Source organism: Lepidochelys kempii, chromosome 8, assembly GCF_965140265.1.
Source record: "Lepidochelys kempii isolate rLepKem1 chromosome 8, rLepKem1.hap2, whole genome shotgun sequence".
Classification (NCBI taxonomy): domain Eukaryota; kingdom Metazoa; phylum Chordata; order Testudines; family Cheloniidae; genus Lepidochelys; species Lepidochelys kempii.
Genome location: NC_133263.1, coordinates 64,380,321 through 64,392,515, shown reverse-complemented (window position 1 = coordinate 64,392,515; position 12,195 = coordinate 64,380,321). Strand labels below are relative to the sequence as shown.

At 37.2% G+C, this 12,195-nt stretch overlaps 1 protein-coding gene across 4 annotated transcripts in view; it reads left to right on the top strand.

Annotated features, from left to right (window-relative positions):
* DENND1B (DENN domain containing 1B) overlaps positions 1-12,195 on the top strand; it is a 244,789-nt gene that overhangs the window by 142,896 nt on the left and 89,698 nt on the right. For all 4 annotated transcript variants that reach the window (XM_073356748.1, XM_073356747.1, XM_073356749.1 and 1 more), the window contains one exon: positions 11,726-11,826. In XM_073356748.1, coding sequence (XP_073212849.1) covers positions 11,726-11,826 — 101 coding nt within the window. The remainder of the gene's footprint in view (positions 1-11,725; positions 11,827-12,195) is intronic.

The following is a 12,195-nucleotide window of genomic DNA, read 5'->3' as shown; positions in this document are numbered from 1 at the left end:
TTCCAGCTCCCTTTAATAATATGGTTGTTATCAACCTTGCAGCTTGCTTGGGGTTTAGTATTAGAGTGGGCTAGATTCACCTAGCCTGAGGATCATGTTCTGTAAGATCTGTTTGTAGCAAAAACTACAATTTGTAGCTTTTGAACAGGTATCTATAAAAGAAAAGCAAATTACGCTTTGGAATGAGTGAACGAAACAATGCGTGGGATATATTCAGAGGTGATTTTTGTTGTTTCACTTTTACTGAATAAGGAGGACTGGTTTAAGATGTCATGTTAAAATATTGAGTATTTTTGTATATTAGTATTTTGGCATCCACTGTTATATTTGTATGAATTGTTTTATTAATTAAATGGGGATATAATAGTTTTAATGCAGTTTATTTTTTATTCAATCTTTCCATAAATTATTAAGCTAGAGTGGAAAGCTTTTCTAGTAAGGCTGAGCGAGAACATTGATTTTATGCATGCTGTAGGCAGGCCCTAGATGTTTAGGCCCCAAGTGAACCTGCTGTGGTAGTCTACCAGAACATCATACCATAGTCTCATGTATTCAAAGCAAAGGAATAAATCATGATTTTACAACAGTGCATCAGTTGACTTATTGCTGTTTTGTGACCGGAGGTAGGAAGGATTGCTGTTTAAAGCCATGTCATCGGTTCTCAAGTCAGTCAAGCATGAAGGCCTGTCATATGCCTCTATAATTGTACCTCACCAGACTTTCTCTAACTAGTCAGCTGGGGCTGTGCATTTTGTCTCAAACACCCGGCTGGCCAGCGTCTGACAGGAGCTTTCTCATCATGCTGTCAGTAATATGTTAACTAGAGTGTATCTTTTGTGGCCTATGTGGCAGGTGGAAAGGAAGCTTCACTTTAAAGCAGATGTCTAAATGTTATCTCCATTTTGACCAATATTTGTTTTAGCTAATACCAGCCTGATCAGTCTGTAAGCGCTGTAGTTAAAGTTTTGACTTCACTGTCTGTGAGCCCTTTCTGGAGAAGCTCACATATAAAGGAATGCACTAGGAATTCTTTCATTATGTTAACAATAGATGTAACTGTTTTTTGTAGGTATTTGACTGTGGGCTTTTCCTTGCTTTTATGCAAAGAGAGCAGCCCCACTCAGTTACTGAATACAGTATAGTTAGTTGGATTGAATGGGGTCTTTAGAATCTTGTTGAGTCCATATGGATTACTGTTACCCATTAAATTCTATTCAGTTCCCTTGCCTTGACAGTCATGGTATCTATAGTCAACCAGGGACTAGGAAGACAAGACGACAAGACTCCTTTAAGGAGTAAACTGAAGGAGCCAAAACAGTACCTGGGGGTCAGCTTCAGTTGTGCCCATATGCTGGGGGAAGGCATTGGCATAGGAATTGCTATGATGGCTCTGTGCCTGCAGAGTGATCCCCCTGCACTGGGGTGATCCTCCCATGGCTAGTTATACCAGCTCTTTAAGCAGATTCTGCTGGTGACGCAGTGCAATATGGCTGCTCTTCATCTGAGAAACTGATTGTAAACTTTATAGCAGCAATCATGTTGAGAAGAGTTATCCTGATAATTCTATGCAAAATACAGATTTAGGATGAAACTCTGCTCTCAGATATATGCACAAAATTCCAATAAGGTCAGTAGGGTGTGTGTGGACATAGCTGAGGGCTGAATTTAGCTCTGGAAAGTAGGAAAGTGATATTAATTTGTTATCCCATTCATAAAGCATTGCAAAGATTTAACTGATATTAAGCGAATGCCCAGAAATCTCATTAAAACACACACACACCCCATTATTACCACTGTTGGTGCCTGCAAAAAATGATGAACAACAGCATTACAAAAACAAATGTCATTTTACAGGTGGGGAACTGACACACACAGAGGCTAAGTGACTTGCCTAAGGTGACGTCAAAAGACCTGGGCAGAGGAGGGAATTGAACCTATGATACAATAGGAAGATGAATGACACTAGAGATGAATTGGGGAAAAGCAGTGAAGCCTGTGATCAGGAATTATGCTTTTGACAATTCTGGTTTTATCTGACTAGGTTGAAGTTGCATAACAGTATTGTAGTTTTTCTCCCATTACCTGCCATCTGTATAGAAACATAAATAATAGTACTATTGTGCCTAAAAATAAGAGCTTGTTTTTGTTTCAAGAAAGGGTCATGATTCAAAGGTGGATCAGCAAATTACCTTTTTTAAAAAAAACAACACCATCTGCAGTTTAACACTAAGACAAAAAGAAAAAATTCCTCGTCTGACTGGGACTCCTCCTCACTTTCCATGTCCAGTAATCCCTGGCAATTCAGTCAGGACTGCCAAACAAGAGCACCAGTAAGTGCCAGATATAATGGCGGTTTTTGTGGACCTGGGCTGAAGGTCAGTGAAAAAACAACTCCTCTTCAGATGCTGAGTCACTATTTAGCTGGGCCATATTTGGACTGGTGACCTAAAAGTGGAATGCCCCAGATTCCATTATGAATTGCCAGAGCAATCAGGTCCCTTGAAAAAACTATTACTCAGTTGATCAGTGGCTGCGTAAAAGTAGGAGATTTGATCAGTGCCTGAACTGAACTGGTATATCACACTGGCACTTTTTGCCCGCATACCATACCAGCAGTATTTAGCTATCTGCTTTTTCCTACTTAGCACAGCTCCTCACCCATCCCATCACTTCTCTTCCTCATATTCACTATTGAAAAGATGAATTACAACATAGCCAATGATGCTCTCTGGTCTTGCTTGCAGTAAATAAGTCACTTGTCAACTATTCACAATGATTGTTGTTCCCTGCTGCTCCTTAATTAGTGGACAGCAGGAGAGCATGCCATGGAGTTCCTCTACTTTTTGAGGGAGGATACAAAAATTATTCTTGGGAATTCCCCCTTCAGAGGGGAGAAACATATGCAGACCCCCCTTGTTTTACGGTAGAGCCACTCCTTTTGCATAGAGAGGGGAAGTAGTGCAGGGGGAGGGGGAGAAAGGAAGAGGGAGAGACAGGATTATCGGTGAGACAGAAGGTAGTAAGAGGCGGGAAATGGGTGAGGAAACCTGTGTGTGGGAGAAAGAGAGGTTAGGGGAGCCGGGAAAAATTAGGGAGCGATTTAGAAAGTAGGGTATAAGTGAGCAAGAGGGGAAGGAAGGATAGCACATGGAAGTGGAAAGAGTACAGGGAGACTGAAAGTGAACATTAGAAAAGACAAAAAAGTGAGAAGAAAGAAGTGGTAAGCGGAGTTAGCTTTTTCAAGATTAAAGCAGCACCAGAATGGAGAGACATTCTTTATTTAGTCTAACACTTAAGGGGACACTCAGTTTGAACTTTAACTTGTGTTAAACTTGACTAATATTTTTCAAAACACTCTTTTCTAGAGCACCCTTTAAAATATGTTCTAGCTTGTTTTGGAGGAAAAACATTTTAAAAAATTTACAAAGAGCTGGTCTCTGCTACCCCTTATGCCTCCACCTCCACTTATGCCTAGAATGGTGTTTTGTGCAGGCAAATAAGCTCATTTTTCTCCTTCCACCTGCTCCTTTCTGGGCACTCACCTGCACACTGCCTCTTCAATTTCATTTTCTGCTCTGCTGCTATTACTGGGAAACATCCCTTTCTTGAGCTCATAAGGCTCGGCAAGAATTGTGTGAGCTCTTCTCCCTTCCAAGGTAGTATACAAGGGTGATATCACCATGCTGCATCATGAGAGAAATAGCAACTGCCCATCAGCAATACAATGAAATGACTGTAAACAAAATGCTGTCAAATGCACAGAATAAACATATTGAAAATACAGATAAAAAGAGGACAAAATTTGAAAAACAGGAGGTTGTTTTTAAAATATGCCTACAAGTTTAAACTTAATGTTTTCATGTAATTTATTCAAAGTCCAACATTTCATTTTATTTCCTTGGTTGAAAAGGTGAATTTAAATAGAGGGGTCTGATCATCATCCTTGAGGTGGGATTGGGAGGGAGACAAACCATTAGGCCTATGGGACTTTGAGAAAGAGTATGCCAGTGCTCATTTCCAGACATGACATTCAAAGCCACTGACAACATTAGAAAATGTTTTGGGGAATTAATTTTTAATGCTGTAGCTCATATGGTTGATTTTTTTAAAGGTGATTGCATGGCACCACAGGTTCATTTTACTTGCACATTTTGTCTAATTTGAGTCACTGTGTTTGGCTTGCAGATAACATTCTGCTAGTAAATTTTCATAAATTCTTATTTTTCATATTGTCATGATTGTAAATCTTGTCATTTGTATTCTCTCAGTTTTGGTTTCACTGGAGGTTGCGGAAAGTGCTTTGAACAAAGTAATTTATCCTGATAGAATGTTAACTGTCAGATAAGAAAAATGGTTTGTGTGATATATGGAGTTATTGTTTTCAGATCATTCACTTGAATTAGATGAATCTGCATATAGCTATCAAATAAATATATTGTAGAAATCAGTTAACAAAAAGCTTTCAACTCAAAATAGCATTGTTTCAAACAGATAGCAGTGTTTCTGCAGAAATTAAAAAAATGTAACTTTAAATATTGTAGAAAATTGCTTTTCTTGTTGACATAGACTCCAGACTACAAAAAGGTATAAACTTAAGTCAGTCTCTATTGCTACTTTTAAATAAATTAGTTTACTAGAGAAGTGTAATTCCAAAAGGCAAATCCTTCTGGCTTGTCAAAAGGTTTAGCGTGTAAACTTGCATTGTTGTGCATTAAATATTGTTAACTAGTGCTCAGATGCCATGGTGCTGGGTATTGTTGTAAGAACCTAAATAGAAATAATATAAAATCAAAATAGAGGTTCAAATGTAAAGATTTCCCGAGGATACTTTACTGACTGACAGTTCTCAGCTAGTCAATGTTTTTTAGAGATAAATCTGACATGTTTGAGCATGTACTACTGCTGAGAGAGCATACAGTATTAAATGTGTGTCCCCTGTGTGCAAAGTCAGATGATTAGGTTACAGTTTTCCCACAGTTCCTGACAGAGCATTGACTTTAATGTGTACAGGTCATACAAACTTCTGAAAGTGTAGTCAAGTTTTGTTTGTTGGTTTGTTTTAAGGATATGTTCCTTTATGCCATATAAAGACTCATGCATTTCACAGTCTGGAATTGACAAATGACCTTTTAAAACATATTATTGTATTGAATCTTTCCAAAAAGGTAACACACAAGCAGAACTGGAAGCATTTTTTAAATTATATACTTCTCTTGCAGCCATAATCACCTTCTTAATAATAATAATAATAATAATAATATCTAGCTTTTATATAGTTCTTTTTGTCTGTAGGTATTAAAACACTTTACAAAGAAGTTAACTATAATCATCCTCATTTTACAAATGGGGAAACCGAGGCACAAAGGTGCAGTGACTTGCCCAGCACCAGAAATAGAACCCAGGTCTCCTGAGTCTGTCCACTACTTTTTCCACTGGGTTCCAACGCCTCCTATATAGTATGTGGATATTCAATAAATATAAACATTTTGGACTAGGAAATGAGTTTAGGAACTCTTTAAATTGATTTCGAACATGATTCTGACATGATTTGGTTGCCAATTATAAACATGATTTTAAAACATGATTCTAATACAGTTTAATACCATTCTTTCTGGCTTGACAAACCATATAAGAAAATAGTTTAACTGGAGACTTGTTTAAGCTGGTTTTAAACACAGTTCCAAATTCAGTTCCATGCCCAGTTATAATGGAATCTTAGAAGACAAGAAGATATATAGAACCCCAGACCCTCAATAACATACTTGTTGTCCACCATGAGCTTTAAATATTAAGATCAAAATCTGAAACATAATCTGTACCCAAGCAGGCGACCAGTACAGAGTATAACCGCGAGCAGGCAGAATCCTCTCTGTTGACACCATAGACAGTTGTTTGCCCTAGCTGCAGGCAGTTGACCAGTTATTTTGAAAGCTCATAGTAAAGGTTCATTGATAGGGTTGAGCATTAGAGTACCAAAGGCACATATCAGAATTGTCAAGTCCTCATGTGTGTGTGAGAGAAAGAAAGCTATAGTCTTTTGATGTTCTTAGGGAAAGAATAAACTTGCCTTGACCACATCTGACCTAGCACCACCTAGCAATAGTCGCTCTTCAAGGGTGCCTCTGTTTTTGAACATTGTCAGGCTTCTGAAGAGACTACTTACCTGAAATAGGAAGATGTAAGGAAACTCTGACTTGCCTCACGTTTCTTGCCCAACTTGCTCAGCATAATTTCAATCTTGTTGGGATTCAGTCTCTGCTAATTTAGTGCCATATTGTCATTAATTTCACTAAGGAAATTTCTTAAACAATGAAATCCCCTAAGTGTCTGGAGAAAGTAGCATATGTAGCTTGGTATTATCCGTAAGCACCTACTTCCTACACACTTTTCAAAGAGGTAGCAGATAGAATTAAAGAGCACTAGAGTTATTATTATACATCTCATGGGAACACAACACAAGATTTCAGGGGTGCTGGAACAATTTTTATAGTGGGGGTGCTGTGAGCCATTGAACCAAACTGTAAATCCCATATATGATGGAAACCACTTCAAGTCAGGGGGTGCTACAGCACCCCATGGACCTTTAGTTCCAGCACCTACGATTGATGTTGATAATACTGACTAGAATCCTTTGTCAGGTAGCACCGGAAACAGATGTAAACATTCCCAGTCATACTTGAAAATGCAATAGAATCTATTGACAGTATCAAATGATTCTGACAGTCATAATAATACCAACAAAGGCAGGCCTTTTCTTTCATGTTATTTGTGACTGACAAAGGCTATCTCAGCACCATATTTCAGCTCCCTGCCTGAAAACAGACAAAAAGTTATCAAACATTTCTGTCTAGATGCTTTTATAGCTGTTTTGCCACCACTTTCAAGACCTAGAAAATCAAATACTGGTATAGAAATACCAAACAGTCAGGTCTAGCAAAGTTCATGCAACAAACTTTCTCCATCTTCTTTAAAACCATAGAATTATGTGCCAATCAAAACATCTCATGTTACAAAAGGAATTTTGCCAGACAAGAATGTAAGCCACAAGTTTTTGCAGGGGAATGGAATACCAGTTTCAACATATTACATTGGACTGTTCTGACTCTGAAACTAAGTAATCCCTATTAAACGTGTTGGATTGTTGCCTCAACAATCCAACATGTTTAATAGGGAAGTTCTGCATGCATCATTTTCATATCTTTAGAAATAATTATGCAGAAATTGATCAGATTTTGCAGTTGATGTAATCTCCAGTAGCAACTGACAGGATGGGTAGGACTGGCCACAACCTTGAAGACAACTCCAAGACAATTTACTAAAGATGCTTTCTGCCCTGAAAAATATCTAAACCACACTCTCTTTCGTAATTCTTAATCATCCCGGTTGAAATGGAATTCAGTCTGGATGCAGTCTCCAGTTAAATGCACTCTTCTCCTCAGATAGCAAAAACAGTCCTGCATTCTGCCAGGGACTCACATAAACCGCACTGTTCACAACTTGTTTCAACCACAATCATTGTTTCCTATACCACTTTTCTCTGCATCAGCACCATGGGACTCAGACTCTGCTTTCTGCCCCATGTCTTCATTACTCAGTTCCCCACAGCATGCTAAATACTGCACTCTGGTGGTCATATATTACCATTCCTTGCAGTCCTGTGAACAACAACTCTTCGATACCCAATTAATTGCTCCCTTAGCAGTCACCACCGGAACCTAGAGTCAGGTCGTCCACTCCCCTCTCAGACTTTCAGCGGTTTCTCCTGTATCCCACTGAATGCAATGGTGGACTTATAAACTGCTAAGCTCATAAGAGGTCAAATGGTCAAGTATAGAATGTCCCTTAAATATTTTTCAATTTTTCCTTAAATATCTGGTTATTTAAAGGTAAAGATAGTTTTCTCCCAATATCTACAGAATTCCCTATATTTTCCTGTACCTAGTGGGGGGAATACTACGAATATTGAAATGCAGTTATTTAGATGGATGATGAATTTGGGATATAACATTACAGTTTGTAACTTTTTAAAAAAAGTAAAATCACAAGGTAAACCAAAAGCAAAATAAAATACCAAGATAAAAGTGCAAAATCCTTTCATACACAAAGGCCACAGTTATCACTTTACAAATGTTGTAATGTAGAGTTGACACAGTATTCAGAGTCATTCAGCTGATAAGCATCTTTGTTCCATATATGCTTAAATTACCAAATTTCATTAGAAGTTAGAATGCACACTAAATTTTTATATACCTCCCAATGGTATGTTTATAAATCCACTTAGTCTTGTTTAAAGAACAGATAGAAATGTTAAAACAGTACACTTTTGGTGTATTAAGTACAAAATGTAAGGAGAAATATAATGAACTTTGTTAAATGAATAAACCAGTTAAGTCCATACTTTCACTGCTAGAAAAGATTAAAATTGTCATGTTATGCATTAATTTAACATGAACATTAATTTAACATTTTTATCTTCTGAATGTCAGCCCAAAACATGGATCACAAAGTAGTAAAGACCAATTATAAAACTTTAAATATCTTGTGCAATGTAATTATTCATTTCCTAGATTGTTTTGGTAATGAGCGCGAACCAAAACATAATGCACATTTTTCAATTTTTTTCATAACTAGAAATAGAAATGCTTGTGCATGTATCTATTTTTTGTGTATGTGTAAACATAAGATATACAATTTTAGAATCTTGAATAACACAACTTCATTAACTAGATAAAGAGATCTTTATCTAAATTTTGGGAATCTTCTAATGAGCACTTCGCTTTATTTCAGTCTGTGATTGAAATGTCTGCAACAATAATTCTTAATGGATAGTTTGGCTTGAAGTACAAAATATAATATAATATATTTTAATTTGTGAATCCACATCTGGTTTGTATAAAATACTTAAAAATAGTACTGAATTGGTTGTACAGCTTCAAGAATATTACTTAAAGTGTAAAGGAAAACAATCCTAGGTAAATCCAACAAATAATAATGAGTGCAAGAGAGAAAGGATGTTCATTTGCCAAAAGATAAATGAATAATTAACTCTTTGTAACAAAGCAATAATTATTAAATTGGACATTACCTTAATGCCAAAAACAGTACAATTGTAGTTGTTTAACATAAAGCTAAGAAACAAAATGTTAATCTGAAATGAACAGTTTAAATATGGAATTATGATATACTTGGCTTCCTGTAGTATAGCTGTCAAGCTTGGGCAGTTCGTTGGTCAATAGTGACATTCTATGTGTCAGTGAACAGAGTCTCTTGATACCGTAACCTGCAGTTCACACATTACTGAAGCTCCAACTGTCGAACATTCAAGTCCCTTGGTATTATTGCAGTTTCCAGACTCTCCTGACTGGCTCATGTTTCATTCTTTGGCAATTTGCCCTAATGATATCCCTCAGGAGCTTTCAGACCCTCTTTTTTTCCATACTTAATCGTATTATATTAATCTGAGTGATGAGCAAACTGTGCTGCACAAATTGTAATTGTCTATGATTTCTGCCAAGATGCTCTTATAATTATTTTTTCCATTTTTATTATAAAAATGTATATGCAAAATTGTTCTATAATTTTTATAAACAAGTATAACTGTCCAAGATACCCAGGATGCTAAAGCTTTAATTGCTGCTTTGTTCCATGAAGAGATTTCCCCTATAAAATCCATAACATTTCAGCACTGTACTAGCAGGATCCACATTTTTTTAGCTCTTACATTTGCTACAGTAGAAATGCATGCTTTATAAAGACCAGTACTAATTAAGTCAATATTGGATAGTCACTTTATCGATGACCTAATAAAACATTATAACCATCTTTTTTCTTCCATAAACAAGGTGGCTTCTAAACCTCCTTCTGTCTATGCTATTATCATAGATCTCCATTGGATTATCTGTGGCAAATCAAGTACCAGGGAAGGCAATTGTAGCACCAGTAGTGGAACTAAAGAGATAAGATTTTGAGTCCTATTATGTCTGGGTTTCTGAAATCCTCTGCATAGGAAAGATGTCTTTCCCCCCCCCCTTCTTTTACTCCATCTGAGAACTGTAGATCAGTAGGATTGTGTTCTTGGTGATGCCTCATGTGCTGGATCTGGGCTACCTCTGTTTGGAAACAGTGTTGATATTTTCTCATTTTGTGCAATTTCTCACCTATTTTATGAATAAAATCAACCAGATTCAGTCCAGTTTATCTGTCTTCATGGTAGGAGGGCCCTGTATGGGAGAGCAAATGCAAAGTAATTATTGGTTGTTTCAAATGATTTTATTCACAATAGTGTGTAGAGGTATGTCCTCCAGGTAAGGATCTGTGGCATACAGCCCGCAAGATAGCACCTCATGAATGGTAAAACAAACTGGGCTGCTGGGACCAATATTAGTAGAGACTAACCTCTCATTACAGGATACCAAGGTGCTAGCTTGCCTCATACAAGAAGTTGTTCACTTACTGGTCAGGGAACCATTTCTTGTCAACTTCTGTCCTGTCTCTCACCATGAGTTTTTTGGGAGGGGTTATTTGAAAAGGTGACAAAGCTGGTCTCATATCATTTGGAGTATCCTGATTTACTGGACTCTTTTTCTCAAAAAGTGTTTAGAGATGAAGACAGAGAAAGACTAAGGAGAATTTAGTTCAGCCCTTAGGAATACCGCCTGAAAGTTACTTATGCTCCTTCTCAGATGAATTGACTGTTGTGCAAGTTCACTTGAGTCCCAAATGTCCACGATGATGATACCCGATCTGTCTTCTACCTTTCTGTTGATTATGACGTGGTGTTGAGTTACAGGAGTAGAGGGAGCTTCTCTTTTGTGGCTCAGGTCTTTTATCCAAGATTACCAAGGGTGATTTGCAGGAATTTGCATCATTTCCCCAAAGACAAAGACTATTTGTTTGCTAAGATTTTTGTGGAAAGCTGAAGGTTTGGGTATTTGGCTCTTTAAATTATTGGCTGGGAAACTATTTCGGTTTTGGGGCGTGTGATAGGCTTGTTACGCTATTGGGTGGCTATCCTTTGTATGGCCTGTTAATGGGGATTTTAAAAAAAATTAAAATAAATAAATTGTAGGATTCATTTCTGATGTTACTCCGACATATCTGAGTTTGTTGACTTTGCAGGCATGATGCAAGTACATCTGTTTGCTCAGGCTTTTTCTTTTTCTTTTTTTTTTCTTTTTGAGGGAGTATGGCTGAGGAAGGATAACTATGAGGGGCATCCTTTTCAAATTGTGTCAGTTCATCATTTTATAAATGTTTGTACACTTGAAGTCTTTAAATCCAGATTTGAGGATGTCAGTAGCCCAGCCAGAGGTTAAAGGCCTACTGTAGAAGTGGGTGGGTGAGGTTCTGTAGTGTGCAATGTGCAGGGGATCAGACTAGGTGATCATGATGGTCCTTCTTGCCTTAAGGTCTATGAGTCTGTGTCCGGAGGTTATGATGGTCTGTAATACTTTACTTTGGTTGTTGGGTTTAGTGTGTGGGTACTGGCTGGTGTTGATGGCCTGTGATATACAGGAGGCCAGACTAGATGATCTGGTGGTCAGTTCTAGCCCTAAACTCTGACATCTTAACAATTAAAAATAATATTAACAATGCTACATTTCAACATTTATTTTTTTCATGCAATTGAGACTTTAAGGATATAAACATTTTATTTTAAATTTTGTACTTTCTTCGTGTTAAAAATTTTTTGTTGTCAATTCTGTGTATATATTTTTATTTTCAGTTAACTGCTTGTGTTCATGGGTCAGCGGCATTGTTATATCCAATGTATTGGCAACACATATACATCCCAGTGCTTCCTCCACACCTTTTGGATTACTGCTGGTAAGATAGCTAATATATTATATAATGTTTAATTCTGAGATACTTAGCCATAATAATGCCTAGCTTTGTCAATCTAAGTAACTCATGAAAACACTAATAAATTCTGTGAATGAATACACTAATAATGATGCATGCCCCAATTCAGGAAGGCACTTAAGCCGGAACAAAGATGAACTTAAGCATGTGGTTAAGTGTTTTCCTATATTGTGACCTTAAACTGTCACCATCAGGACCCCCTCCAGTTTCTGCCCCAAAGAACTTAGTCTTCTTTTTGGTATCCCAATATCTTTGGGGAGGAAAATTTTTGTCAACAAATACTGCTGTTAAAGAATTGAGCCAAACTGCAGTGTGCTGATCATATGGCAGACT